The 27998-nt window shown below is 39.5% G+C and overlaps 1 protein-coding gene across 2 annotated transcripts; it reads right to left on the bottom strand.

Moving 5' to 3' along the window:
* Positions 1-28: 28 nt before the first annotated feature.
* wif1 (wnt inhibitory factor 1) lies at positions 29-26390 on the bottom strand. Of its 2 annotated transcripts, XM_052030411.1 has the most exons (10): positions 26117-26389; positions 25197-25336; positions 14227-14335; positions 12500-12640; positions 10852-10947; positions 8810-8905; positions 6456-6551; positions 3532-3627; positions 1809-1904; positions 96-1082 (listed from the first exon to the last, which is right to left on the bottom strand). In XM_052030411.1, the coding sequence occupies exons 1-10, from the start codon at positions 26253-26255 to the stop codon at positions 961-963; spliced, it is 1131 nt and encodes a 376-aa protein (XP_051886371.1). In that variant the 5' UTR covers positions 26256-26389; the 3' UTR covers positions 96-960. The 2 variants fall into 2 exon arrangements, with proteins under 2 accessions (XP_051886372.1, XP_051886371.1); XM_052030412.1 differs by lacking the exon at positions 6456-6551 and having other exon boundaries at positions 29-1082; positions 26117-26390.
* Between the last annotated feature and the right edge of the window lie 1608 nt (positions 26391-27998).

Here is a 27998-nt window from a genome sequence, read left to right as displayed (position 1 = left end):
AAACTATATTTTAAAAACACAATTCCATGAGTTATAAAGCCTTTATTGTTATGCAGTTGCATATAGCATTTTCTTAAATTGCCTTGAAAATTAAACTTAACATTACTCTGGTGAAGATTCTACTTGTACCAATGCACACATTCCAACTCAATAATTCCATATCAATAAAATCATTTTGTGGTTGTATTTTGTTGTTATTCAGACCAAAATTTGCATTATATTTTCATGTAATGGCTTTATTTAAGAGGCTTCAGTTACACATATCAGTCTACTTCCACTACAAGGAATTCCACAGAAATATATTTGCATGAATTATAACAGAAAGTGAAAAGCAATAGGCAGAAGATTGTTATTTGCATTGAACACTATTAAACTGCAGAAGAAAGTATAAAATAGGTCCTTTTATTGGAAGATTTACAGCAAAGAACTGACTAATATTGTCCTACAGTTGGGGTGAAGTGGACACTTACTTGAACTCTAGGCAATTTTAATGCCGATGCAAATCAAAGATATTCTGAAAATTTAAATCATTCAATATGTATTTTGTGTACATGTGTATATACATATTTAAATATATAAACTGACTTCCCTTGTTGGGTGGTATGCCAACCACCATTCCTTCAACAAGTAGTAGATGCTGTGTATAAATAATAATTCTTTGATAATTATTGTTGCATGAAATATAACTATTGTGTAAAAGTTTATTAATTTAAATTCACAATGCATACATATTAAAATAATTGGGCTAAAATTATTTGGTAATTCTGTTAAAATGCAAAGATAAAAGGAATATTCTCAAGTAATTAGAGAGCTACTCCAACATTAGTGTAGTTCTGAAGATAACATGGCAAAACAGACGAGTGGTTTTTCCATTACAGACTTTGTTTTTGAACTTAGTACTCAGTTGGGTTAGTGGAGTTGTAAACTGTATATACAGTAAAAGGTTTCAGATGTTTTCCTTTACCAAATGTAATTAGATTCGGGTGGTATGTGACTCTCAACATTCTCTTTAGGTAAAGGCGTATGCTGTCTGTGCTTGAAGCCCGCTGACCTCAGGGTGTTCATTAGACTGGCTCCATATCCTTGGGAAAACAAAAATCAACAAAAAATACTGAAAACAACTGATTGACACATCTCCAGCATCTGTACAGTTCATATGATTTTGGAAAAGTGCAGACTTGGTGAAAGAATTCTCTTACAGTAAACAGCAGGAATATGTCAACAAAGCTATGCTAAACTGACAGGATTTCAAAAGATCTGTTCTGCATTCAATTTACAGCAATTAGCTACACTCTCCATATAATGATTAATTGATATTCCACTGAAATTTGCTTTGCAAGGGAAATCAAATACAGCATTAAAGTATTAACTTTATTCTGGTGGCAATTTATTGATTGGATGTATCTCTATTAAATGCAGACAAAGAATTACAGTAGTACTGCAGATAACTGTCTCAGTGGGCTGTAAATCCCTATAATTCTCCACCTCAGAGTGCTGTGGATGTCCTCACATCAAGTATATTTAAGACAGGAGATTGATAATTTTTAGGACGTTAAGGAGATATGGGAATTGGGTGGGAAAATGAACAAGGAACAGGATTGGGTATGATTTTATGGAATGGCAGAGCTGGCACAAAGGGCTGTATTGTCTGCTGCTGTCTCCATTTCTTTTGTTATAATTAGTTTAAAGGTATCAAATTGCCTTGATTTTATATACTCTCAAGATCAAATACATTGTCTGGATTATTTGGCAAAGAAAAGGCTGTGAAATAGATCAGAACTGCTGCAAACCCTTCTGTTCCCACTTACTCTTGTTACAGTGTCTTCCGTGCCAGCCTTCCCTGCATTCACACTTGTTGGGCTCAATACAGGATCCATGTGGCCCACAGTAAGGCTCACAAACAGCTGCAAAAGGAGCAAAGCATAAAATTATAATTTTTTTCTCTTTTTCACAGGATTTAAGATGTACTCAGTTTCGTCGAGTATATTAAGCCTGTTAAAATTGCAGTTAATATGGCTATAAATGTTTGGTCTGGCAAATGCACATAATAATTATTTTTAATTTAAAATATCCACCCATCTTCACCTATCCACTTAATGTTAAATTCACATCTTAGGCTGATGTTAAGATACCAATACTTTACATCACTTATAACCGGGTATTTTTTTTAAGTAAACAGTGACAATTGTTCCAATTGATCATTTGGGTTTGAGGTGCTTAATACGGATCATCATTAATCCTTATTCATTTAATTAGATTAGATTCCTCTTTCCTGTTAATGTTCTCCTCTCTCCACCTCCCTTCTTGGCAGATTAGGCTCCTTTTCTATAATACATTTCCAAATGACTTCAGTAGCACACTAAAGTAGTTATGGTGCATGTGTGAGTTTCAACAGCAAGGTAGGTTAGTTACCCCATGTATTTAATTTTTCTTTTCCAAATATATTGAATTTTTGCTTAAGTAATTCAAACAAAAGACAGTACTTACACCAGTACTTATAACAATATTGCAACAAATAAAATTCTCATTTTTCACAACACCAGCTCCAGATTTGTTCTCCTTCCCCACTGCATCTACTCGTCACAGAAATCAAAAACACAACAGATGTTGGAAACTGGAAATAAAAACAGGAAATGCTGAAAACACTCAGCAGGTCAGGCAGCATCTGCAGAAGGAGAAATAGAGTTAACGTTTCAGATCTGATGAAGGGTCTACTGAGTGTTTCCAGCATGTTCTGCTTTAATTACTCATCACAGGATATTGTTTCACAATTCCAACAAACCTTTCAGAATCCCTGGTCCCCTTCCTATCCAGACAATAGCTCATAGCATGTTATCCTGGAAATGTCGTTGCCAAGCATAATTCCCCAGCTCCTCCCAAGCCAGGAGTAACTGGAATGCAATGAAACTCAGGCTGGTTTGAGAAAAGAATGGGTAACTGCTTAACCAACTTTCCTCCCAAGCGATGAAGGTGAAAATTTAAAAATATGGGACAAAGTCACTTTGTCCAGCTAACACCATTTATTTATTCACTTAAATATCAAACTGGCCAAAGAGGGTGAAAGTGGTTTTCATCAGAAAAATGTACAATATCAAATAAGCATTCCCTTTTATACTGTACTCAGTTTTCTTTACCATTGGCTTCAATTCTGCTCATTCATTCCTCCAACTGCAGCCCCAGAGTGTATTGGAAGCACAACATATTTCACAATTCAGTACTGAATGAAATCAATGTTAGGTTCACTTCTGATGTCAAAGAATCATTGATCTTAATCTCAATGACCATGAGGCAATTTTTAGATACTAATGTACTCCAAAATCAAGTATGGTTTAATCATGCTGAAACAATTGGAGAATTAAAAAAATAAAATGTTCAGAAAGTTAAATTTAGCTTTGATGCTAAAATTAGCCAGCTACTGGGAAGATAATCACAACAAAACATTTCACTAATTTCGTTTAGAGAATTCTTTCTATAAAATAAAACTCAAAACAATAATGGGCCTTTATTTAAAATAAAGAGCAAGATACTTACGCTTAGAACACAGGTCACCCTGGTAACCTTTAATGCATTTGCATTTGTTTCTCCCGGTGCATTTCCCTCCATTTCTGCAGGGCTGCCGACATTTACCTGCATCAAAGAGAATTCCACATGTGAGTTTCATACTACTAAGTATCCAATCTTTTTCAGTCAGTCCAAAAATAAACTTTAAGTTAAGGTATAACCAAAATCAGTTTATGAAAAATATTTTAAGCACAGATGCAATATAGGATGCACCAGAATCTGAAATATATTTCACACAAACAACCCAGAACTAAACAACAACAGCCATGTACCAGTTATGAACTTGTTCATAAATACATCAAACACTTCATGTACTTCTCCTACTTACTTTCTGGTTATTTTATGCCTGTGTCACTCAGTGAATCTTTTAAGTGTATAGACTCATTATATAGATTAGTGGTAACTCTAAATCAAAATTCATTCACAAAATAAGGACACCTTTGGCAGAGTCAGCATTTATTGCCCACTCCTGGCTAAGGGATAGCAGATATACTTCTCTGAAGAACTTTACCAAATGAGATAGATTTTTATGACATCCCAGTAATTTCATGGTTACTGTCACTAGTACTTTTTTTCTGTGATTCCAGATCAATTTAATTGCTTAAATTCCCAGCTGCTATGTTGTGATTCAGACTCAGGTCTCTGATTCAATATTAAAGAATATCACCTTTAACTCAGCAGAATATTACAAGGTACTTCAACAAAAGGTGTAGACCGTACACATTTCAGGGAACGTGAGGATAGGGCAGGTCACCAAAGGCATGGTTAAAGTATGTTGAGAGAGAGCGATAAACCAAGCAAAGGGGGAAATTTTAGGCTCCATAGTCATGTAGCTAACTGAGGGAGGATATAGAAACAGCTTAAAAGGAATTTGTAAGCAAGAGAGAGAATTGTGAAGCCAATATACTGGGGATGAGCGCAAGAGTGGGTGGTCTTGTGGGTAGTTGGTGATGCCATTGAGCTAAGGGGAAAGCAGATCGATCATACCTGGGAGATGATCAAGAGCAGGGGGAAAGGAGCAGAGCATTTTATTAAATTTAGTCTTGAAAACATCGGTTGAATCCACGTTCATGGCATTATTGTGGAACAATACCTTCCACCACCTTTTGCGTGATCTTCCTAGCGTTTAGCTGGAAGCAACTTTGTTTCATCCAAGGCAAGTGGACAATCAAAGAGCACTGCAACTATTATAATCAAGGGTAACATGTGCAGGGAACAAAACTTCATGCCATTCACACATTGTGGATTTTGTAAAGAGATCGCATGTAAATGAGGAATACGAGACCAGGAGAGGGATTGTACAGGTGGAGGATGAAAGAACTTGCAGGAGTGATTGACAATGGCCAGGTGACAATAGCCAGGTGAGCATCGCCAAGAGTAAAGTTTTACAGTGAAATGAATTAGCATGCAGTGAGAGTTTAATTGAGGGTCAGAGGATTAAAATCTTGGATTATTGGTTGGGAAATTTAAGTGTATGTTAACTTTTTCCAAAAACAAGATTTGGCTCAAAAGTTTGAGAAATAAGAAACCATTGGCAGGCAGTGAGAAGGAGAGCAGCAGAAGTAGGAGAGATGAAAGGGTAGAAGTGTATGGGCAAAATTTACAAAACTATAGCATGTTTAAACTTAGAAAAAATGAGGAGTGGTACTGTTGATCCTTCGCTTAAATTTGAGGAAGTTTGGAGTCTATTTATTCAATACTTCCATATGATATAAGCTGACCTTTTTCAGATCCCTTTCAATAACCCTTGAATGCAGAGAAGCGGAGTTGACGACATCATAATTTTTTTTAATTGAAGAAATATCAGTCCAGTTTTTTTTGAACTTTTTGGTTTCTTTTGGTTTATTATCAATATTTTTTTGATTTGGGGGTTCTTTTCTCATATAATTAAATCTCCTTTCAATTTTCCTTCTGTATTATGTTCACTTAATAAGACAGCAGGTCTAGATTACTTTTTTTTTCTCCTTGTGATGATATATATTAACTGTTATGATTGTTATCCTGATCTCTTTGCACCATGTGTATAATTATTAATGTTATATATATTAATTTGTATTAATTTGAAAATTAATAAAAATATTGAAAAAAAATTTACAATATAGCAGCAAATGCACAATTCCATTAGGAAGTGGAGTACAATGCACATGTAGTACCATATAATGCATCTGACAGAGGATGAACTTTATCCGCTGGTGCTGAGGAAGTGGGTGAAGAGTCCAGTTTATGGAACATGGAAGGGAGAACCACAGTAACACAATGAATGTTCAGCAGATGATGCACCTGCCATGTGGAAGAGGATGCACCAAGATTCAGTCATGCCTAGGATGTTCATGGATTCATTCAAAGTAATGGATGATGAATGGATATTTTGTAAATAATAAAGAGTGACAATTATAAAGAAATTCACAAGAGGGTAGGAAATGGAGCAGCAGCAGAAGTTGAGGGATCAGGTGATGATACAGAGAAAACACGCATCAGGAGTGAAAAAGAAGCTGAATGCTACATCTACTGGATGGTGGCATGGAGGATCCCCGGGCTGGAGAAGGGGAAGATGCAAACTCCCAGTGAAATTCAGATCCAGGGAGATTCCAGGACAAATCAGCAGAGTAAAAATTACAAACCTGGAGATGTAGCTGAACAGAGGGTTTTTTTAAATTATCAATTATTTGGTATAGGTTATTTATACTTCAGGAAGAGCCAGACTAAGGGCCATAAGTATACAATCATCATCAAGAAATTTATAAGGGAATTGAAAAGATATTTATCTACTGAACGAGGAGAACATGAAACTTGTTACCACAGGAAGTGACTGAGACAACTGGTGTGGATGCATTTAAACAGAGGATAGAGGCACATGAGGGAGAGGGAACAGATGAGTAAAGGTTGATACTGACTGTTCTCACACAGATCCCCTTCATATCCTGGAGGGCAAATGCATTTGTTAGGATGGAAGCAGGTTCCACCATTGTAACAGGTTGTGGTACAGTTCGCTGAAATAAAATGAAATTTTAAGAATAAGCTGTATGAATTAATTCTTAATGCAAAATATTAGAACAGGAAAAAAAAATCACATTTCAGAAAATTATCCATAAAATAACTTCAGAAATTGCGAAGGTCTGCTCAGGCACAAAATCAAAACCCAACCCGACACAGCCAATCCAAAACTGACCCAAGCCAGACTAACTTTTCTCCCATACCTAACCTGATTATCGCTGGAACTAGAACAATCTCAAACTGACTATTCATATACTGTAATACTAATTAAGTCATCCTGACTTAGGTAAAGTACTGAGCTAGGCCAACATAGAACACAGCCCCAAGTGTTTTACGAGATGATATACTTGATTCAACCAGAACCCCACATATGTACATGGGTGCCATTGGATTGGGTTAGACAGCTAGGCTCTAAATTGTAGTCCTTTTGTTTTTGAGGTTCAGCCCATTACTGCATGAAAATTATTCCCATTTGCTTTGATACAAATAATGGGCTAACATAAGGAATAGCAACGTGCAAGTTCAACAATTCCATAACTGACTGTGCTCTGCTCAAGTATGAGCATGTTCTTAAATCAGTAACTCTTTGGGCTTACATTTAGAAAATACTTTATTCTATCCCTCTTAGGCCTAAATTAGATAACTTTCAATTGCCAATATTGAAAGCCATTTGGCACAATTTTGCCCATTTCTACAATGCTTCCATCTTTGCTGCTTACAATGCCACCTCTCTTTGGATACATGGCTTTCTATCCCATCATCCAAGTCATTTATAAATATGAGCCGGTAAAGACCCTGTGGAATGCCACTGGACACAATTTGACAATGTGAGTAGTTGCCAATTATCCCAATAGTCTGCCCACTGCTACTCAGTCAGTTTCCTACCCATCAAAGAATGCCCTGCAATTCAAAAAATTTCAAATCATAGCTAAGTTTCTTTTGAAGAACTTCATCAAATACCTCCTGGAGGTCCATATAAATAATAAATATAAACATTTCTCTGCACAGTACTTTCACAATCCCTTGAAAAATCAGGTTCATCAGAATGGCCTATCCTATGCATATCCATGCTGGCTCTCTTTGATCAACTGGAAATATTCAAGGCATTCAGTCACTATCCTTGATCAGAGATGGGGAATATCTTGACACCAGATGAGTGTTTCTTTTCACGTTCCATTTTTGTAGTTCTTACTGCTTGCTCTTCTCATAATATTCCCCACTAGTATTTCATTTCTATCTCTATAAGGTTTTTCTTTTAGTTTCCTATTGTTCCTTCCCCTTTATGGCTGCTCTTTAGCATCTAGAGCTACTGCCTCTCAGATTTAAACTGTTCTGTATCATTGCTAATGTATTAAAACATGCACCACAGAACTAATCTATTAACAGACATGTCCATTTTGGTGTGCTCAGTCTTTGCCCCAATGCGTGGACGTCTGCCTCACTCACATGTAGAATGTTTGTAGCCATTTTGTGTTGTTCCTCTTTTGCACACTACACTGAATTTGCTCATTTTTTTCACTGCTGTTAGGTTAACTTACTCTCATAGTTAGTCCATTAACTAATACTGCCTCGTTGCCCAATTTTAAATCTCAATGTCCTGCTCCCTTGGAAGTTCTAGGAAGTATTGCTGCAGTAAACTGTAAAGCACAATCCAGCCATGAACTAATTCCCTTATCTGTCTATATGAAAGTTAAAATTCCCATATTAAAATCACCCTACCTTTACTGCACACTTGCTTCATAATTTTATTATTAGCTTTATAGGCATGATAAGCCACACATTTTACTTTTAACAAGCTCCAAAAAGAAGTAGGGAAACATCTTATTGGAATTTGCTTGACTTCTGCAGCACTCTTAAATCTTATGCCAACTCTTCTTTCTGACTCCAATCCAGGCCTGCGCTACTGACTTTAAATCTCCTCTCCCTGTATCAATCCTATTGGAGCAGCTGCCAACTTTAAATCAGAAGTCTGGACTGAAACTAAGAGCAGGAGGGAAAGTTGTTACTTAAGTGTCAGAGTACTGGAAGAGCAGAGTAACAACTGGAAGTAGTCCATTGATTTTCAAACAGATGTAAATGTCACTTTTTCTGCTGCAACTGTTCACCAGATTTTGTGTGCGCGAGACCTTGGTGTTAAATTTGACCTGGGGGTGTTCAGTGATTACATGCCAGAAGTGTTCTGTTCTCCAGCAGAAAGATCTATGATTGTGCACAAAAGAAGTCACCCAACTAAATCTGGATGTTCATCCATTACCTTTATCACAGTTAATACCAAAGTATCCAGGGGGACAGATGCACAATCCTGGACTGACACACAGTCCTCCATTCAGACATCTGGGGATGCACAGAGCTAACAGAATGAAGCAAATAGGAAGGTTAAATGTATTTATAAAAGTATACAGAGTTGGAGACTAGCATGCACTAAAGTCTTTTCATTACTTAATTATATGTTCCTCTCAAATACTTCATTTAAATAAAATACACACCCATCCATCCCCTTGTTTGTTCCAACTTTTTATATTCCCCAACCTAACTTTTAGATCATTTGGATGAGATGTTAAACTGTGGCCCCATCTGTTCTTTCAGCTGAGAACAAAAGATCCCATGGCTCTAATTTGAAGAAAGCCAGAGAGAGATCACCAGCATTCTGGGCAATATTTATCCTCTCTCAACATCCCAAAAGATGAAAGGTTCTATACAAAGCAAGTCTTTTTACTAAATGAGACAGCAGGGAAATTGCTCCCAGGACCCTGCCAATAATAATAATGTGGGCCGCAGAGCCGAAAGTACCTTGTAAGTGTATTCAATGTTCCAAATAAAGAACCAATAGCAGCTTTAATTTTCCCAGTCTTTCACCTGCCTGTGCACACTCTGGACAAGCAAATGGCAAGCCAACTCCAAATGGAATTGTTCAAATTAAAGCAAGACATTTGTCAGTTATGTTCACTTGATTCATCATATTTTGTCTTTCCACCTTTACCTAGTGCACAAAGCTGAACAAATAGATACATGAGGTTGAATCTTCCCTTAATTTCTACCCCTTCCTCTCCCTGACCAGCTCCTGCAGACACCCACCCCTCCCCATCTCCAGTCAAAGATGACAGCAGTGCTCCTGATATATAATGTTGCAGTCCAGATCCAAGATCTGTAAAATTTCAACCCCTGTCCATTGGAAGTGGTCCATTTTCATAGTGTACATCTAAAAGTAAAGATTGAAAGGACTGGTATATTCAGACATTAATACAATTTTCCCTGCTGTAAAAGTCAGAAAACTGAAGCAGAACATAAACAGAAGGAGGAAATGGCATTTGCGCGCTGAATGGCCTGTTCCTGTGCTGTACTGTTCTATGTTGTATAGGAAGGGTGTGGGAGGGGAGGTGGGAGGCAGGGAAGGGAAGGGCAAGGAGTAAAAGAAAAATTCAATCTGAAATGTCTACATTACTACAAATCAGTAAATTAATACAGAATATTTGTTGGGCTTTGTGCACTAATACCAGATAAGAAGAGAAAGACCAAATATGATGATGGAAGTAAAAATAATTGCCAAAATAAATTTCGTGCTTTAATTCAAATTATCACATATCGAAAATTAAACTTGCACAACATTTAAAGTTCACATATCCTAGAACTTTTTCCTAGAGTGAATGAGTGTCTTTTTTCCAGAAACGTGGACAAGGGCAAAACACGTCAAAGTGATCATTATTGTTTCCTTGAGGAAAGCTGCAGAAATCTATCAGTTGTCCCAAACTGAAACATTGGTTAAGTGCCCAAGGCCACCAGGACAGGCATCGTTGAGTTGGCCGCTATTCATTCAAAGTAACAGGGCTGCTTATTTTTCCTTACAGGATATTGCTGAAATTGAAATATTTTCTTAACATAATACTTCATTTTAATCCCCTCTTTTGGCTTACAAAATAGCTCAAATAGTTTTAGTTTAATTTGTTTATTTTTTTCCCAAATTTATTCTCCTGCTCCTTTAATCTTCTCACTTCTGGAGGCTTTCTACATCACATCCCTGCCAAAAGGCCAAACAATACAGCTCTGTGACGGCTGCTAGAAAGTGTGCAAGAGCTGCCAGGTGATTTGCCTGCCAACTTTCCCTGCCTTCCCTGGATAGCTTGAAGCAACAACTCAAGGAAAAAAAGCACACTGTCTTCATGTAGAGAAAGCAATGTATTAGTTACAGAACTGATCACTTTGACATTTACAAAAAATCTTCATTCATCTTATTACAGAGATTTTGTTTTTACATCACAGTTAAATGACGGCTGTGGGCTTATTTCTTTTAAATGTTACCTTTTTCACAATGAGGTCCATAGAATCCATCAGGGCACTCACAAACCTGTCTCTCTGTACAGTAACCTCCATTGCGACATCCCCCTGGGCATTTGGCTTTGCAAATAAAAAAGTTTGTAAATATTCAATACCTTATACAGATATAATTTTTGGTATCATTTATATTCATAAATATATAGAACATAGAACATAAGAGTGCAGTACAGGCCCTTCGGCCCACAATGTTGTGCCGACATTTTATCCTGCTCTAAGATCAATCTAACCCTTCCCTCCCACACAACCCCCCATTTCTCTATCATTCATGTGGCTATCTAAGAGTCTCTTAAATGTCCCTAATGTATCTGCCCCCACGACCTCTGCCGGCAGTGCGCTCCATGCACCCACTACTCTCTGTGTAAAAAAAAAATCACCCTTGACATCCCCCTTATACCTTCCTCCAGTCACCTTAAAATTATGTCCCCTCGTGTTAGCCATTGTCACCCTGGGAAAAAGTCTCTGACTGTCCACTCGATCTATGCCTCTTGTACACCTCTATCAAGTCCCCTCTCATCCTCCCTCTCTCCAAAGAGAAAAGCCCTAGCTCACTCAACCTATCCTCATAAGACATGCTATAGGAATATAAATGATACATGTATATATATATATAAATAAAGATGGCAAATATGTAGCAATAAGAGTAAACTGTCTACAATTTTATAAAGCATAGATTTAATTAAGCTACATTTTTCCAAAAATTACAGCCAGGCAAGATAGTTCTCTGTACTTAAAACATGTTTTCATAATTTGTAGTGTTTTCTTTTCCACCACGTCTTTTTGGCTGAATTACCAGAGGTTTAATTTTAAATTTGTAGTACCAGCCTATTATTAACTTTTGTCGTCTGTCTTTAACAATTCTCTGTTCAAAACATGCATAATTTACATGAATTCCAATTCAGTAAAAAAGCAAACCACCCCATAACAGGATAGCTTATACATTTCCTGGGGGCATTTTGCGACAGATTAGTGGGGAAGGAGAGTGAGAAAAAGCCAGATCCAATCTTATCTACTATTATTTAATACTGTAAGTTCCAAAAATGAAAAACTGGGCCCAGTTTGTGTACATTTAAAGAGGGGCCTCACTTTCTTCCTGTGGGTGTGTCCTACAAGCATGCTCAAAGGAATGGGTTAAGATCGGGAAAATGGTGAAAATCAACAGGATCAGATGGGTATCGCAGCAGGCCTTAATAACTCACCTCACCTTCAACTGTCTGAGCAGTGGAGTTTGGATTAGACACCATGTTTCAGTGAGAATCCTTAATTTGTAATGAGTATAAATTAAAATTGTCATTCAAAACTAAAATTTTTATCAAAATCAGATCATGAATTGTTAAAAGAGGCATCAGTGTAATGATGCTCAAGTTACATTTCACTTTGAAGAATTTGGTTTCTATGGTGAATAGTTTTTACTTTTATCAGATGTTGTACACGTTTCACTAATTTTATGTAGCCAAATTACTAGCAAGTTTATTTTACCACTAATATAAATTATAATGTCACCACCAATCCATATTTGAAAAGATTAAATTTAAATCTACTTGCTTCATCATGTTTCCGATATATGTAAGTGACTGACAAGAGCAGCGTGATATTCAGGGAAAGATCTGCTTACCTCTTTGGCAAGTTTTGAAGAATATTGCATTGTGAGGGGTTCTAAGCACAACATTCCCTTCAGCATTCATAACGACCACAGTGACCTCAAAAGCTGCTACTCCATCCTGGCCACCGAGACAAGGGAATCCAATCTGCACAACTAAATTGTCACAATGGCAAAACAACAAACATTTACAAAACAATTCTGCATGTGCACATTTAACATTAGAAAGGAATATTTGAAAAATATCCAAATGTTAAGGATAAGTAATAGCATGGGGATGCAAACTGATCAGACCTCATACCTTCTTTAATACAGTACACCCACATTATGGAGGGGTTAAGTTCCTAGAAAACCATCTGTATTGTGATTTTCCATAACATGAACCCTTGACAAAAATTAACAAAATTTTTTGTTTCTTTCGCATTTTGTGGGTTTTTTTAGTTATTTTCTTTCCCTCACAAATTCTGTAAGAGTGGATTTTTATTCTGCATCTCAAAATTTTTGGTAGTGATTTGCAAATTCCACAAGGACGAATTTCCATTACCCAACCACTTTACCAGAAGCTATTTTGGTTTTCAGACTGGATCTAGGTCAAACCCTGACCCATGGGAACTTGAAGCCATATCTAATCCAGCTCAGCCAGGACAAAGGTGGTCTTGTGGTTGGGTTCCACCCACATCTATCGTCACATCACCGCAGAAGCGAGACTGGTGACCAGATGGTGGAGTTGAGGGCTGAAGGAGTGCTCCTCCCCGACCTGAATTGACAAAGTACTTTCAAAAGTGAAAGAGAAGCCTTTTTTTTTAAAGTGTGTAACCATCAGGGCCTCTGAGAAAAACCGAGCCACTCCTTGGGAAAGAGTTATGCAGAACAGCCTTTCAATAGACTTTAGATCTCCACTAATGTATTTCAGGATTGAATACTTGGCTTTGGTACTTGCTTGTAAAACAGATCAGTAAATCTCACTAAAGTAGCTTCATTGCCGAGTGCTTTGAAGAGCTCTGCTTAAATTGCTTGGGACTTAATTTCATCAATAAGTATAGAAAATGCATTCGGATAAATTCACCCTGTGCTGCTAATTCTCATTGGCTTTTCTTCACAAAGAAGATTTTTAAAACTTGAACAAAAAAGTCATGCAGTAATCATTTAAGGAAGTGCTAGGACTCAATGGTTTTGTTTTATGGCAAAATACTAAAACAAAACTTTTTCCCATCGTGCAATGCCAAGTAGCACCATCCTTCAGAGTTTTACATGTCTCCTTGTGTGTGAATCTAACAGCGTGTTATCATGGCTGGGCCATCAGAGTCCATGCCTATCCTCACTTGATTTGCAGTGGGATCACTATGTGGGGACCAGAAGCAGCAGCAGTGCTGTATTTATTCCTTCTCCTCAGCTGGGTCCAAGAGTAGTGCTCAGCTGCTAAGGAAATCAAACTCATTACAAATTAGGGACCAGGCAATGTGTTAAATAACCCCACTCAAACCTTTGGAAAAACAAGAATCATGTTTGTTATTCAAATTTTATTTTAAATATCGCAGTGATCAGTTTGCTTGATTCAATATTAGTCATATTCACAACTGATCATCTTTGTATAACTAAAGCAAGATAAAAGCTGTCTTATCATTCTGCTTTCCAAAATGGTTCATTATGGTACAAGTAGGCAGGTGGTAGTTCAAAAGTTCAGACATTAAAAGCAATACACGTAACATGGAAAGGAAGTGAGGGACACAAGATTTACTGACCTGTGGCCTTGTGTGCGATGGTTGAACGCAATGGAATGTTCACTGTTGGATCTCCCATCACATCTTTATCCAAAGACCGAAGAGATTGGAATTCATAAAAATACACAGCCTGTGAGGGTCAGTTACAGAGCTAACGTTAATTTTCTGATGTGAATTTCCCCAAAAGTAATTTTTCCAAAACGTAACTGGAGAGCTTGCCAATAATTTTCAAATCTGAAAAGGAACAGAACTGAGAATTTTAAAATAGCTAAAAATGTTTGTGACATTTCAGGTTATGAATGTCACCTGTTTCTTCAAACAGAAGCAGTTTTGTGATTATGTACATGCTTGGACCTTACAGAAGAGAACTATACTACTTGACAGAGTACTGAGATTGAAACACCAATCTGTGCTAAATTTGTTCACCTCAGCACAGGTAATATTACTGCAAAGGAGAAGGGAAGATTAGCTGTGTCTCACTCCTACCTGCTGTTGTGCAACTCTTGTCAGAACTCCTATGTGCGTAGGCTATGATGACTTCTACAATCAAGTAGCTTACCAGCATTCACTGTCTATGTTACATTTTGGGAAGACAAATGACAGTAGGACTTTCTCAGTGAATGACAGGGCCCCTGGGGAGTGTTGTATTCCTAGGTCTCTCTGTTCTACAAGTACATGGTTCGCTGAATGTGATGTCACAGGTAGACAGGGTGGTGAAGGCGACTTTTGGCACACTGGCCTTCATCAGTCAAGGCATCGAGTACAGAAGTTGGGATGTTATGTTGCAGTTATACAAGACGCTGGTGAGGCCACATTTGGAATATTGTGTTCAGTTTTGGTCACACTGCTATAGGAAAGATGCCGTTTAGCTGGAAAGAGTTCAGAGTTTATGAGGATGTTGCTGGGACTCGAGGGACTGAGTTATGGAGAGAGGACTTTATTCATTGGACCGTAGGAGAATAAGGAGTGATCTTATACAGGGGTACAAGATAATGAGGAGCATAGATAGGGTAAACACACACAGTCTTTTTCCCAGGTTTGGGGAATCAAGAACTAGAGGGCATAGCTTTAGGGCAAGAAGGGAGAGATTAAATCGTAACCTGAGGGGCAACTTTTTCCACTGAGGTAAGTCCGTATATGGAATGAGTTACCAGAGGAAGTGGTTGAGGCAGATATATTAGCAACATTTAAAAGACACTTCAACAGATACGTGGATAAGAAAGGTTTAGCAGGACATGGGCCAAATACAGGCAAATGGGACTAGCTTAGATGGGTGTCTTGGTTGGCATGAATCAGTTGGGTCAAAGGACCTGTTTCCGTGCCGTATGACTATATATGGATATGGTATTAGGCACTTATGCCTGTGGTACTGTATCCAAGGCAAGCAGCTCAAAGCACTGGACAGGTACCATCAACACTGTCTCTCCAAGTCCACCTGCAGGATAAGCAGACCAACAGCAGCATCCCCTCCCAGGCCAACAAAACTTTGATCACACTCTGTGGGCTCTGATGGACAGGGCACATAATTCACATGTCCTATACCACACTGCCGAAATAGGTGCTCCATTCAGAGTTCAGTTATGGCAAGAGATCACCAGGAGGATAAAGAAAACACTTCAGGGATGTTTTCAAAGTCTCCTTGGAAAAAAACTGTAACATCCTCAGCAGCTCATGGGCACGTCTGATCAGAATGATGGAGCAGCATCCAGGAAGACAATGGGGACTCGTCTCTTCATTGGAAGCACAGAGAAGCTCAGCAAAAGTGGTGGAAGCAGCACAACACCCATTCACCCATCCTTCACACACCTCCTGCCCCACCAGAGGCAGTCTGCAGACCCCACAGGTCAGATCTGAATATAATCCATTCCAAAACGAACTATTAAACTTTTAATCAAAATAATGATATTATGAAAAGAGTGAAAGGAAGATTAGAACAAAGGTTGAGTTAAATAATATTTTAAAATTAACATTACCAGTTTTAAGGCTTATTACCATCTACAGTGTTTATATCAATGCTAACAAAACCTCAAGGGTAGCAATCTCAGGACTGCTGCCAGTGCCACGTGATAGTGAAGGTAGGAATAGGAGGAGATGGCAGTTGAATGCGTGGCTGAGGAGTTGGTGCAGGAGGGAAGGTTTTAGATTTTTGGATCATTGGGATGTCTTCTGGGGAAGGTGGGACCTGTACAGAGAGGATGGGTTGCACCTGAACTTAAGGGGAGCCAATATCCTTGCAGGCAGGTTTGCTAGGGTGGTTCAGGAGGGTTTAAACTAGTTTGCAAGGGGGATGGGAACCAGAGGGGTAGGTCAGAGGAAGAAGTGGATGGGGAAAAGTCAGATCTAACATGTAGAGAGGCTTTGAGGAAGGAGCAGTAGGGTACAGGGTATAAAAGTAGAAAGGTGGATGGGCTAAAGTGAATTTACTTAAATGCAAGTAGTATCAGGAATAAGGGTGATGAACTGAGAGCTTGGATAAGTACATGGGACTATGATATTGTGGCTCTTGCAGAGACTTGGCTGTCACCAGGGCAGGAATGGATATTGAATATTCCTGGATTTCAGTATTTTAAAAGGGATAGGGAGGGGGGGGAGAAGAGGAGGAGGGGTGGTGATACTGGTCAGGGACACTATTACAGCTGCAGGAAGGGTGGATAATGTAGAAGAATCCTCTCTAGAGTCAGTATGGGTGGAAGTTAGGAACAAGAAAGGAGCAGTTACTCTACTGGGAGTATCCTATAGGACCCCTGGTAGCAGTAGGGATACTGAGCAGATTGGGAGACAGATTTTGGAAAGGTGCAAGAATAACAGGGTTATTATGATGGGAGACTTCAACTTCCCAAATATTGATTGGCACCTGCTTAGTGCCAAAGGTTTAGACGGGGCAGAGTTTGTAATGTGTGTCCAGGACAGATTCCTGTCACAGTATGTTGACAGGCCGACTAGAGGGAATGCCATATTAGATCTAGTTTTAGGTAATGAACCGGGTCAAGTGACAGATCTCTCGGTGGGTGAGCATTTGGGGGACAGCGACCACCACTCCCTAACCTTTAGCATTGTCATGGACAAGGATAGGAGCAAAGAGGACAGGAAGATATTTAATTGGGGAAGGGCAAATTATGAGGCCATAAGGTTAGAACTTGTGAGTGTAAATTGGGATGACATTTTTGAAGGGAAATGTACTGTGGAGATGTGGTCATTGTTCAGGGATCTCTTGCAGGATGTTGGGGATAAATTTGTCCCGGTGAGGCAGAGAGAGAATGGCAGGGTGAAGGAACCATGGGTGACAAGAGAGGTGGAACAACTAGTTAGGAAGAAGGCGACAGCATACACAAGGTGTAAGCAGCAAGGATCAGATAGGGCTCATGAGGAATATAGAGTAGAAAGGAAAGAACTTAAGAAGGGGCTGAGGAGAGCAAGAAGGGGACATGAAAAGGCTTTGGAGAGTAGGGTTAAGGAGATTCCCAAGGCTTTTTTCACGTACGTGAAGAGCAGAAGGATGACGAGAGTAAAGGTAGGACCGATTAGACACAAAGGTGGGAAGCTGTGGAAGTGGGTGAGGTTCTCAATGAATACTTCTCTTCAGTATTCACCAAAGAGAGGGGCCTTACTGACGCTGAGGACAGTGTTGGTAAGGTTAATGTTCTAGAGCATGTAGATATCAAGAGAGAGGATGTGTTGGAGCTGTCAGAAAATATTAGGACAGATAAGTCCCTGGGGCCTGACAGAATATTCCCCAGGCCGCTCCGCGAGGTGAGGGAGGAGATTGCTGAACTGTTGGCTAGGATCTTTGAGTCCTCATTGTCCACGGGAATGGTACCGGAGGATTGGAGGGTGGCAAATGTTGTTCCCTTATTCAAGAAAGGTAGTAGGGATAGTCCAGGGAATTACAGACCAGTGAGCCTTATGTCTGTGGTGGGCAAGCTGTTGGAAAGGATTCTGAGAGATAGGATCTATGAGCATTTAGAGAATCGTGGGCTGATTAGGGACAGCCAGCATGGCTTTGTGAAGGGAAGATCATGTCTCACAAGCCTGATAGGGTTCTTTGAGGAGGTGATCAGGCAGATTGATGAGGGTAGTGCAGTAGATGTGGTCTAAATGGATTTTAGTAAGGCTTTTGACAAGGTTCCACATGGTAGGCTTCTTCAGAAGGTCAGAGGGCATGGGATCCAGGGAGGCTTGGCTGTGTGGATTCAGAATTGGCTTGCCTGTAGAAAGCAGAGGGTTGTGGTAGAGAGAGTGCATTCAGATTGGAGGGCTGTGACTAGTGGTGTCCCACAAGGATCGGTCTGGGACCTCTACTTTTTGTGATATTTATTAATGACTTAGATGAGGGGGTAAAAGGGTGGGTTAGCAAGTTTGCAGATGACACAAAGGTCGGTGGTGTTGTGGATAGTGTGGAGGACTGTCAAAGCTTGCAGAGGGGTATTGATAGGATGCAGAGCTGGGCTGAGAAGTGGCAGATGGAGTTCAATCCAGAAAAGTGTGAGGTGGTACATTTTGGAAGGACAAACTCCAAGGCAGAGTACAAGGTTAATGGCAGGATTCTGGGTAGTGTGGAGAAGCAGAGGGATCTGGGGGTTCATATCCACAGATCACAAAGTTGCCTCACAGGTGGATAGGGTAGTTAAGAAAGCTTATGGGGTGTTAGCTTTCATAAGTCGTGGGATCGAGTTTAAGAGCCACAAAGTAACAATGCAGCTCTACAAAACTCAGGTTAGACCACACTTGGAGTACTGTGCCCAGTTCTGGTCACCTCGTTATAGGAAGGATGTGGAAGCATTGGAAAGGGTGCAGAAGAGATTTACCAGGATGCTGCCTGGATTGGAGAGTATGGATTATGAGGAGAGACTAAGTGAGCTAGGGCTTTACTCTTTGGAGAGGAGGAGGATGAGAGGAGACATGATAGAGGTATACAAAATATTAAGACGAATAGAGTAGACAGCCAGCACCTCTTTCTCAGAGCACCAATGATCAATACAAGAGGGCATGGCTTTAAAGTAATGGGTGGAAAGTTCAAGGGAGATATCAGAGGGAGGTTTTTCACCCAGAGAGTGAATGGTGCATGGAATGCGCTGCCTGGGGTGGTGGTGGAGGCAGGTACATTGGTCAAATTCAAGAGATTGTTAGATAAGCATATGGAGGAATTTAAAATAGGGGGATATGTGGGAGGAAGGGGTTAGATAGTCTTAGGCGTGGTTTAAAGGTTGGTACAATATGGTGGGCCGAAGGGCCTGTATTGTTCTATGGTTCTAAAACTGCAACATTTAATTTCAATATGCATTTCAAACCTGTAAGGTTAGATGGTCCTTTTTAAAAACAAACACAAAAAGATGTTGGCATATACTTGCATTACCAGCTATGCAAGTACCATGATTTTCAATCTAAATCTGTTAATATATTAATTAAAGGAATTACTTGATATGAGAAAACCTGAGTTGTTCTCTGCTGCCATATACTGGCCATCTGGGAGACTGCATTTTAATTCCCATAGAATAAAAAGATTTGGCAAAGAGTTTAACCACCTCCCACGTTCCCACAATGAGAATGACTAATTCTGGGTGGGAGTAGGTCTGGAAGCACTTCTTTCTTTCCCTCAAAAACAAACACAGAAATTGTGTTAGGTGAAGCCCCTTACCACCCACCCCAAATCATTACCCATGTACCACCAAGGTGTCGCAAACAAGAATTTTCGGATTGCATACAGACAGGATCCCACATTCCTTCAACCCCCACTTCTTGCTGACAGGAAATTTGAACTCCATCCTTACCCTCAACACTTCCACCAGGATGTCACTGAGGGAGGGTAGCTTTAAGTCGATGAAACTCAGGCTACTCTTTAGCTCCACCAGTGCCCTACTACTCTAGATGATTCACAGGCCATAGAAAGCAGCCAATGGAGGCATCAGGGAAGAAAAGACAAACTCATGAAAATGAAACAAACAGAAAGATGGAATGGGTGAAGAAAGAAAGTAATACTGGAGATGTTGTGGGAACAGGTGCAGAGAAAAAAAAGTGAGGTCAGAGTTTTAAATTTCTCCATCCTATCAGCATAATGGCACAATATTTGTTTAATGTATTTAGGATGAGGACAACACTGGGCAGTGAGCAGCTACTGGCCATTCTCTAAATCTACACTAGACTCTGTCCGGTGTCAGATTGAAGTTAAAGGTAGACCAAACATTTCTCAGTTTGCCATGATAGGATCTGAACTCAGGATCTTTGGGCAATTAAGAAAGCGAGTCAGTATTTCCAAGGACAGAATAAGAGTTTGAGAGACAGAGGTATAGACGAATAATGAAGTTAGAGAGAAATCAGTGGGCCAGAGTTGTGGGATGGGTATACAGAAACAGATATTGTGGTTCAGCAGGGACACAACAGGAGACTGTAGTAAAAGACAAGCAAACTGACAGATTATCATATGGCTCAAAGGTTCGAGGAAAAATATAGGTAAGTGATCTAGGATACTAGTATGTGAGATGGGGATTGTAGACACCAGCTCTCCTGAAATCACATGAATTTAGAATCAATCTCCCACATATGGATGCAACATGGAAGAAACATCACAGCAGAATTAAATAAATTACACGTTTATTCTCCCCCCACACACCTTTTTTGACTTCTTTCCATCAGTAATTATAAAAACATTAGAGATGAAGTAAAATGCATCTCTATGACATGAATCATACAATCTAGTACTGAGAGGGTGGCTGCTTCAACAAGTGGTGTGGGAAGCCAATCGGTCACAAGAAGATATTTCAGGTGGGAGTTTGGGGGCTGGGCGATATGGCCACATTGATCTATTTTAGAAAGTAATATCAGAGTTGGAAATTCCGACAAAGACAAAACAAAAAGGATGATACACATTTCATGCTAAAATATTTAAAGATTCAGCAATCTTCAAAAACTCAGAAGGGAGTAGACACAGAGAGCTCACCGCAAAGGTAAGCAGAGGACTTGGTATGAAAACATCACAACATATATTAAAATTTAGGGGATGTCTCGCTGTGTTTTTGCTCCTACCAGCTATTGGTCTCTGATACCTCCTACATTCATTATGCTATAAGTACGAGTAAGCCATGTGACCCTTTGACTCTGCTTCCCCAATCAGGATCATGGCAGATCCTGTATCTCATCAACTTCACTGTCCAGTCCCTACATCACTTGATTCCCTCCCTTTCTCCAAATGTCTCTCGACCTCAAGCATGAATGGAGCAAGGGGACAGGAAAAGCAGTGCAAAATTAATGGTTGCAGCACTAGCACTGCAGGTTTATCAGTTCACAATTACCACTAACTTTCACTGCTACTTTAAATTCATAAGAAGATTTATAAAGTTGTGAGGGTGAAATTCTGAGATCCATGAAGTATATCAAACCTTTCACCTAAATGCACGCCATCTACTACGTCAACAGATGTAGATGGGCAGCACAGTGGAACTGCCTCTACTTCCTCAGGAGGCTAAAGAAATTTGGTTTGTCCCCTTTGACTCTCACCAACTTTTACCGATGCACCATAGAAAGCATCCTATCAGGATGTATCACGGCTTGGTATGGCAACTGCTCTGCCCAAGACCGCAAGAAGCTGCAGAGAGTTGTGGACACAGCCCAGCGCATTACGGACACGTCTCCCCTCCTTAGACTCTGTCTTTACCTCTCATTGTCTTGGTGTAACAGCCAGCATAATCAAAGACCCCACCCACCCAGGACATTCTCTCTTCTCTCCTCTTCCATCAGGTAGAAGATACAGGAGCCTGAGGGCATGTACCACCAGACTTAATGACAGCTTCTACCCCACAGTGATAAGACTATTGAAGAGTTCCCTTATACAATGAGATGGACTATGACCTATGACCTCACAATCTACCTTGTTGTGACCTTGCACCTTATTGCACTGCACTCTGTAGCTGTGACACTTTACTCTGTACTGTTATTGTTTTTTTTTAACCTGTACTACATCAATGCACTCTGTACTAACTCAATGTAACTGCACTGTGTAATGAATTGACCCGTAAGATCAGTTTGTAAGACAAGTTTTTCACTGTACTTCAGTACAAGTGACAATAATAAACCAATACCAATACCACAGACCCAACATCCAGAGTGCAATGTTGACTTCTGATGCTCGCTTATGGACTTTGCATGTCTCCATACGATCGCCTGGTTTTCCTCCCACATCCCCTAGATGCGTGGGTTCGTAGGTTAATTGCTACTATTAATTACCCCTAGCGTAGGTGGATGGTGGGAGAATCAGGGAGAGTTGATGGGGAAAAAAAGAGAGAGAGAGAGAGAGAGAGACTAGGCTTCAGGGAAATAAGTGAAGAAATGGAATAGGTGGTATTGCTCTGAGAGCCAGCATGGGCTCAATGGGCCAAATGAGAAAAATTTTCTCCATACAGAGAACTTCAAGGCATAATCATCAGTCATTTAGATAACAATGTTGACCATTTGAAACCTTAAATGAGAATATTCCCTGGAAAATAATTTCATACACTTCTTTAAAAAATTATGCGCTTTGTAAAGCTGAAATAGGCCATTTTTCATATCTAAAAGTCTCTGTTCTTATGCCCTTAAAGATAGCTTTGAAGTTTGGATGAATTTCTGTTAATATGCCAAGAGCTTTTTTTTCTGATTATGATCATATGGAACAATAATCCGTCACTATATTTTTGGCTGGGAGAGAAACAAAACTTTTGCAATAAATCTTCAGCCATTTAAAGTTTACAAATGCAGCAGAATTTAAACACATGTTACCAAATGCTCATCAATTTAATTGCATTTTGTTACAATAAAAAAGGCATCAAATGTTAGTTTGTTCCCTGGAAGTAGGTGGATGTGACGTTCCAGAAGATAATAGCCCACCTGTAAACCAGAATCATCCCTTCCTTCTCTGATGTACACATCTAATTAAAAGACAAAGTTATAGATTACCACCTTTTTCTGTTGAACTTGATGAGTCCAAACACTTGCATTTTAAAGCATTTCTTGAGCAAAGAACCCAGGCAAAAAACAGCAAAATAGTGATGGGGTGGAACTACTATCAGGTTACAGCATGACACACCTCAAAAGAGTGTGAAAGTTTGAGAAACAACATTTCTATTTGAGTTTTAGTTTGGAAACTGAAAGCAGCACTTTCCGTAACTTCTGCTAAAGTAAACATTAGATGGAATAGCTATTTCAAGACTGGCAATTAAACACTTTCACAGTCAGTAGCTGTAGTAAAATAGAGCAAAAAAAAAAATCACCAATTATTGCCTAATCTTTAATGAATTTTTGTTTTGGGGTCATTTGACTGCTTTGTTAACTTCCCAAAGCATCTTCTCCATATTACAATTATGTTAATATTCTGCAAACGTCCTTACTCCATTGAGAAGGCAGGTGGCAGAGAAAACTATTGAGATTTTAAAACAGCTGGTAGTGAATACTCGAGAGTAATGACAAAAAGCAACACCACCAAGGAATTTATAACCACTAAAAATCCTAAAAGTACATTATGCCCTTTAAATGTGCATGTGGGTGTAATTGCAGTGATTTTACTTGGTTGTCAATCGTCTTATTTCCAGCAGGGCTAGTTTGACAAATCCCAAAGATCACCCATCTTCCTGACTTTAAGGCAAGATGCTCTCTACACTGAAGAAATAATTATTTCTTTGCAATTACTGAAATCTTACCAAGTGTTAATTAGGTGATAAGTAACTGTATATTATTTTGCGGTAAAGTCCAACACTAAATCCAACAATCCCATTGTTTGAACACCATTAAGCTGAGACAGTCATAAAAATTTGACTGCCACATAAACAGTAGCATGCTTAAAGTGAAGAATTAAAATTCCAATTATTTTCCCTCCAGAGTGCTCGTTTTTTCCTGTTTTGATACCCCTATAATGCAGCTACAATGTTTGCCACATAAACACCAAGTTTGTGTCTGAATGATGTACAATCCCAGTTAAACCAGATGTAGACCACAAGATAACTATCAAACCTTCTTCTGCAGGCAATAAACTCTTAAGTTTGGCAGAAGTCTGAGAAGTTTATCACTGTTATTTTCTGTTACTAGATGGAACAGATGGCAGCCACATGCATATTGTACGAAATAAAGTGGTATCTCCTGGCCCCATTGCTTTAATCTTGGTTGGCATGCACAACACTAGGATGCAAAATACCACATTGGAACATGATAAAAATATTAAGACTTCAAAGCAGTTCATTTTAAACAAGAGCCACTTTCTGTAAAACAAAGCTTACAAGCTACAGGCAAAATTCACATCCACCTTCCAGCTCCACTGGATATAAGTCACAAACAAGGGATTTCTTATGTATGGCAAAACTGTAGCTGAAAGGACTAGGTAGTATTGGGATGAGGAGATGGAAATGATAGGATTACATGACAGGGCTGGGCTAAATTGCATCCCAGAATAAAGCACTGGCCATATGAATAGACTTGGGATTAGTAAACAAAAATGAAATTCATATTTTTATATTGATTAAGCATAAGTAACAAAGTATGTTAAGCATCATTGCATTTTTAACTACTCTAATATAAATAACTTCACAGGTAGCACTGATGCTTTGAAATAAGCTCTTTATTTGAAGCATCAAATTGCTAGGAATTTTATTTTGAATTATTGTAATTATTTATAGCAATATAATGAAATCTGTGAGTGCCTGTACCTCCAAAAATGCAGTGCAAAATCAGAGTCAGTACTCAGAATACAATCTCCCAAAAGATCACGTACAACTGAAGTACAAACTTTATTGGTTTTATGATTGTGCTGTTGTAAAACACACCATTAGTAATGTATTCAGCCTATCTCAAAAAGGAATGTTTTGCCAATTCGTGCATTGTCAAATATAATTATTTTCAAAACAAATGACAGTTTAAATTAAAGCATAAATTTCCTCCCCCAGAAAACGCAAAGCTTGCAGGCAAAACTTTCAGACATAATGAAACATTTAATTGAACATCTGTTGTGAAATCACGTTGGCTCGGATCCTCACCTGTCCCGTAGCCTGCCAGGTGAAATTGATGGCCTGGATGTTGACTGGAATCGCTGGCATTCTCTGTTGTGCTTTCCTGAAATCGTGAGTGAACGGAGCCATTTTACCGTCGGAAACGATAAGAATATCTTCTTCAAAACCTGAAAGGTGGTCATTTCAGGATGATTAAGAACTGTGGCCTCAGTTTGGCGAGTTCTCCCCCCCCCCCCCCAAAAAAATGCCACATGAACACCAAATCATGAAACGTATACGTCAGTTCAATAGACCGCTCAAACTTCAACATTGCTGTTGTTTTAATAATTGAATAACAGTTCTGAATTCTCTACGGCCGCAAAATATGTTTGATTTTACGTTATTAAACCATCTCTTCCTCCAGTCTCATTAGACTATTAGGGTGCATAAATCTCATTTCAGTTTACTTAGTAAACGTTCCCAGATATCACATGCATTAATTTAAACGTTCTAGTCAATGGCTACATATTCAAGTAAACTTAAATGGAGGTTGGTGGGATTTATTAACAGGGAGGGATGCTATAAACACCATGGTGCACACGAATCGGGAAGGGAAGGAAAGGAAATAGTCAGCGAAAGAGAGCTCCAGGAGAAGCGCCGGAGAGACTTTGGGGTGTAAAACCACACTTCCCATTCATTTAGCATCATGTGCCTCAACAGTTTAGTGGAGTTACATGTCCCATCCTCAGACGCTGACTAACCTGCTTGCTGGGACTACCCGCACCGACAACAAACGCTGCCAAACACAGCGCTGGTGGAGTTTTGTTTGGGGGGGGGGGGAGGGGGGAAGAGGGAAACAATGAAAATACATCAAATTCTTCCAATAACCTTTAAAACTCTCCCCTTTCCAATGGGGGGAAATACCTCTGAAGCCCTGCACGGGAGGAACTGGTCAGGGTGCTGCTCACCTATGAGAACTCTGGCTTGGTGAGCATCTATCCACATGTTGAGGCTGCCTTCAGCCGAGCTGGCTTCACTCAGCAGGATGAGAAGTTTCACCGAAATGCACAGGTTCACCACCCGCGCCAGTGCCCGGGAGCTGCCCATTCTCAAGGCTTCCCCCCTTGCAAGCTTCGCTCAACCTTGCCGCTCCGAGCCCGCGATGTGATGCACCTCTGTCCCGCTTCCCCCGGGTGTGTTATTCCGCAGCCACTTGAGTGAACGTGACTGCGCGTGGGCACGAGCGCCGAGCGCGCCCCCGCCTGGCGAGGGACGCATCGCGGCTCGCGTTCCCGCCGAGTCCCTTGGGCGTCGCGCGTCCCCGTCAAGTCCTCAGACCAACCCCGTAACATGGATAGCTTCTTCAAAGGGGGTTGTATGTGAGTTTATCAGGTCGAAAGATCCTGCGAGAAGCTGCAGTTGGTTTAAAGTATATTTTCAATGTGGAAATGCCACAACAGGGTTTAGAGATATACAAAATGCTGGAAATACTCAGCAGGTTAGGCAGCATCGGTGGCGAGTGAACGAGACTTAACATGTTGAGTGATTACATTAGAACCTAAAACATTAAATCTGTTTCTCTTTCTGCGGATGCTGCCTAACCTGCTGAATATTTCCAGAATTCTCTGATTTTTTTCTGTCATCCTAAGTATTTTGATTTTGTGTCAAACAGATCTATAACTATTTCCATTCATTTAACAATTTAGCAAAAGTAAATTAAGAGAACAATTGTAAAATTCTGAAGCACAAACTCCAAATTTCTGTTAAACCTTGTAGGTCTATAAGTGATTGCAATTCAATGGAATGTCCTGCTAAATGCATACATTTGTTTTCTGGTTGGATCACACAACTGACCAGTTCTGGAAGGAAAATCCCTTCTTCAATTAGGAGAGTCAATGCATGTTGCTTTTAAAGAAGGTACTGTCCAGTTAAAAGGAAAATCTGAACATGCCTTTCTCACTGTGCAACTATGCACATTTGCAATGCTATGAAATTACTAAAGGAGCATTTACTGTGCAACTAAACAACGTTTCCCAGTACCTCAGAATTAAAATAGTTTCTCCTTTTTAATATTTTTGAAGAAAAGGGATCTGATTCAATGCAAATTAAATAAGTTGCTTTAGGTGGGTCATTGGAAACATAATGTTATAAAAGATATAACTCGTAAAGTTTACCTGATAAATCTCAGCTTTTTGCCTTTATTATGTGCTTAAGTACATGGAATCTTGTGTCATAAATGAGGCAGTAACATTGGTTCTAAGCAGTTTCAACCTGCAGTGGAGCTACGGTTTGTGCTCCCTGTGAGGATCCAAACTAAACCTGAAATGAATCAAAGAGACAGCTTCTTGGCGATCTGCTTCAGCCAAGGCAACACTGTCCATAGATTTATACTGTGCCCAACATTGTTTCCACAGCACTATTGTGTAAATTCATTGGTAGTTGCCAATAGAGTAATCATAATCCTCTCTTATGAGGAGAATATGCTGCCTAACCATTATTTTTGGTTTATCTTCCATCACCTTTCCTCACTAACCCTTCCCTCAACCACAATTGCTCCCTTCCTCATCCCTGACATATGCACACATACTATTCCCTAAATCTAACCCTTTCCCCCTCTCAAGGGCTCTTTTTTTAATGCAAGCCATCCTTGATGTTTCGTAAACCCACGTTAAATATGACATTTTGGGATTATTTGTTACAAACTCTTTAAATTTCCAGAAATCCATGGGACAATGTTCATCTAATATTTAGTAAATATAATAGATTTCAGAGTCAAAATTTTCCTGCAGTACCAACAAGAATTGTCTATTACAAAAACACAAGAAAATAGATGCAGGAGGAGGCCACCTG

The sequence above is a fragment of the Pristis pectinata genome, chromosome 15, assembly GCF_009764475.1.
Source record: "Pristis pectinata isolate sPriPec2 chromosome 15, sPriPec2.1.pri, whole genome shotgun sequence".
Lineage (NCBI taxonomy): Eukaryota > Metazoa > Chordata > Chondrichthyes > Rhinopristiformes > Pristidae > Pristis > Pristis pectinata.
The sequence above is the reverse complement of the archived record's forward strand: the minus strand, read 5'-3'. Positions and strand labels throughout refer to the sequence as shown.

Bases quoted from the DNA above. Each gene is read 5' to 3' on its own strand.
- wif1 (XM_052030411.1), bottom strand. From the start codon at position 26,255: ATGGGCAGCTCCCGGGCACTGGCGCGGGTGGTGAACCTGTGCATTTCG. The intron at 14,336-25,196 runs GTGAGGATCCGA...TGACCCTCACAG, and splicing joins CCTGGCAGGCTACGGGACAG to GCTGTGTATTTTTATGAATT. The intron at 12,641-14,226 runs GTCAGTAAATCT...GTGACAATTTAG, and splicing joins CATCGCACACAAGGCCACAG to TTGTGCAGATTGGATTCCCT.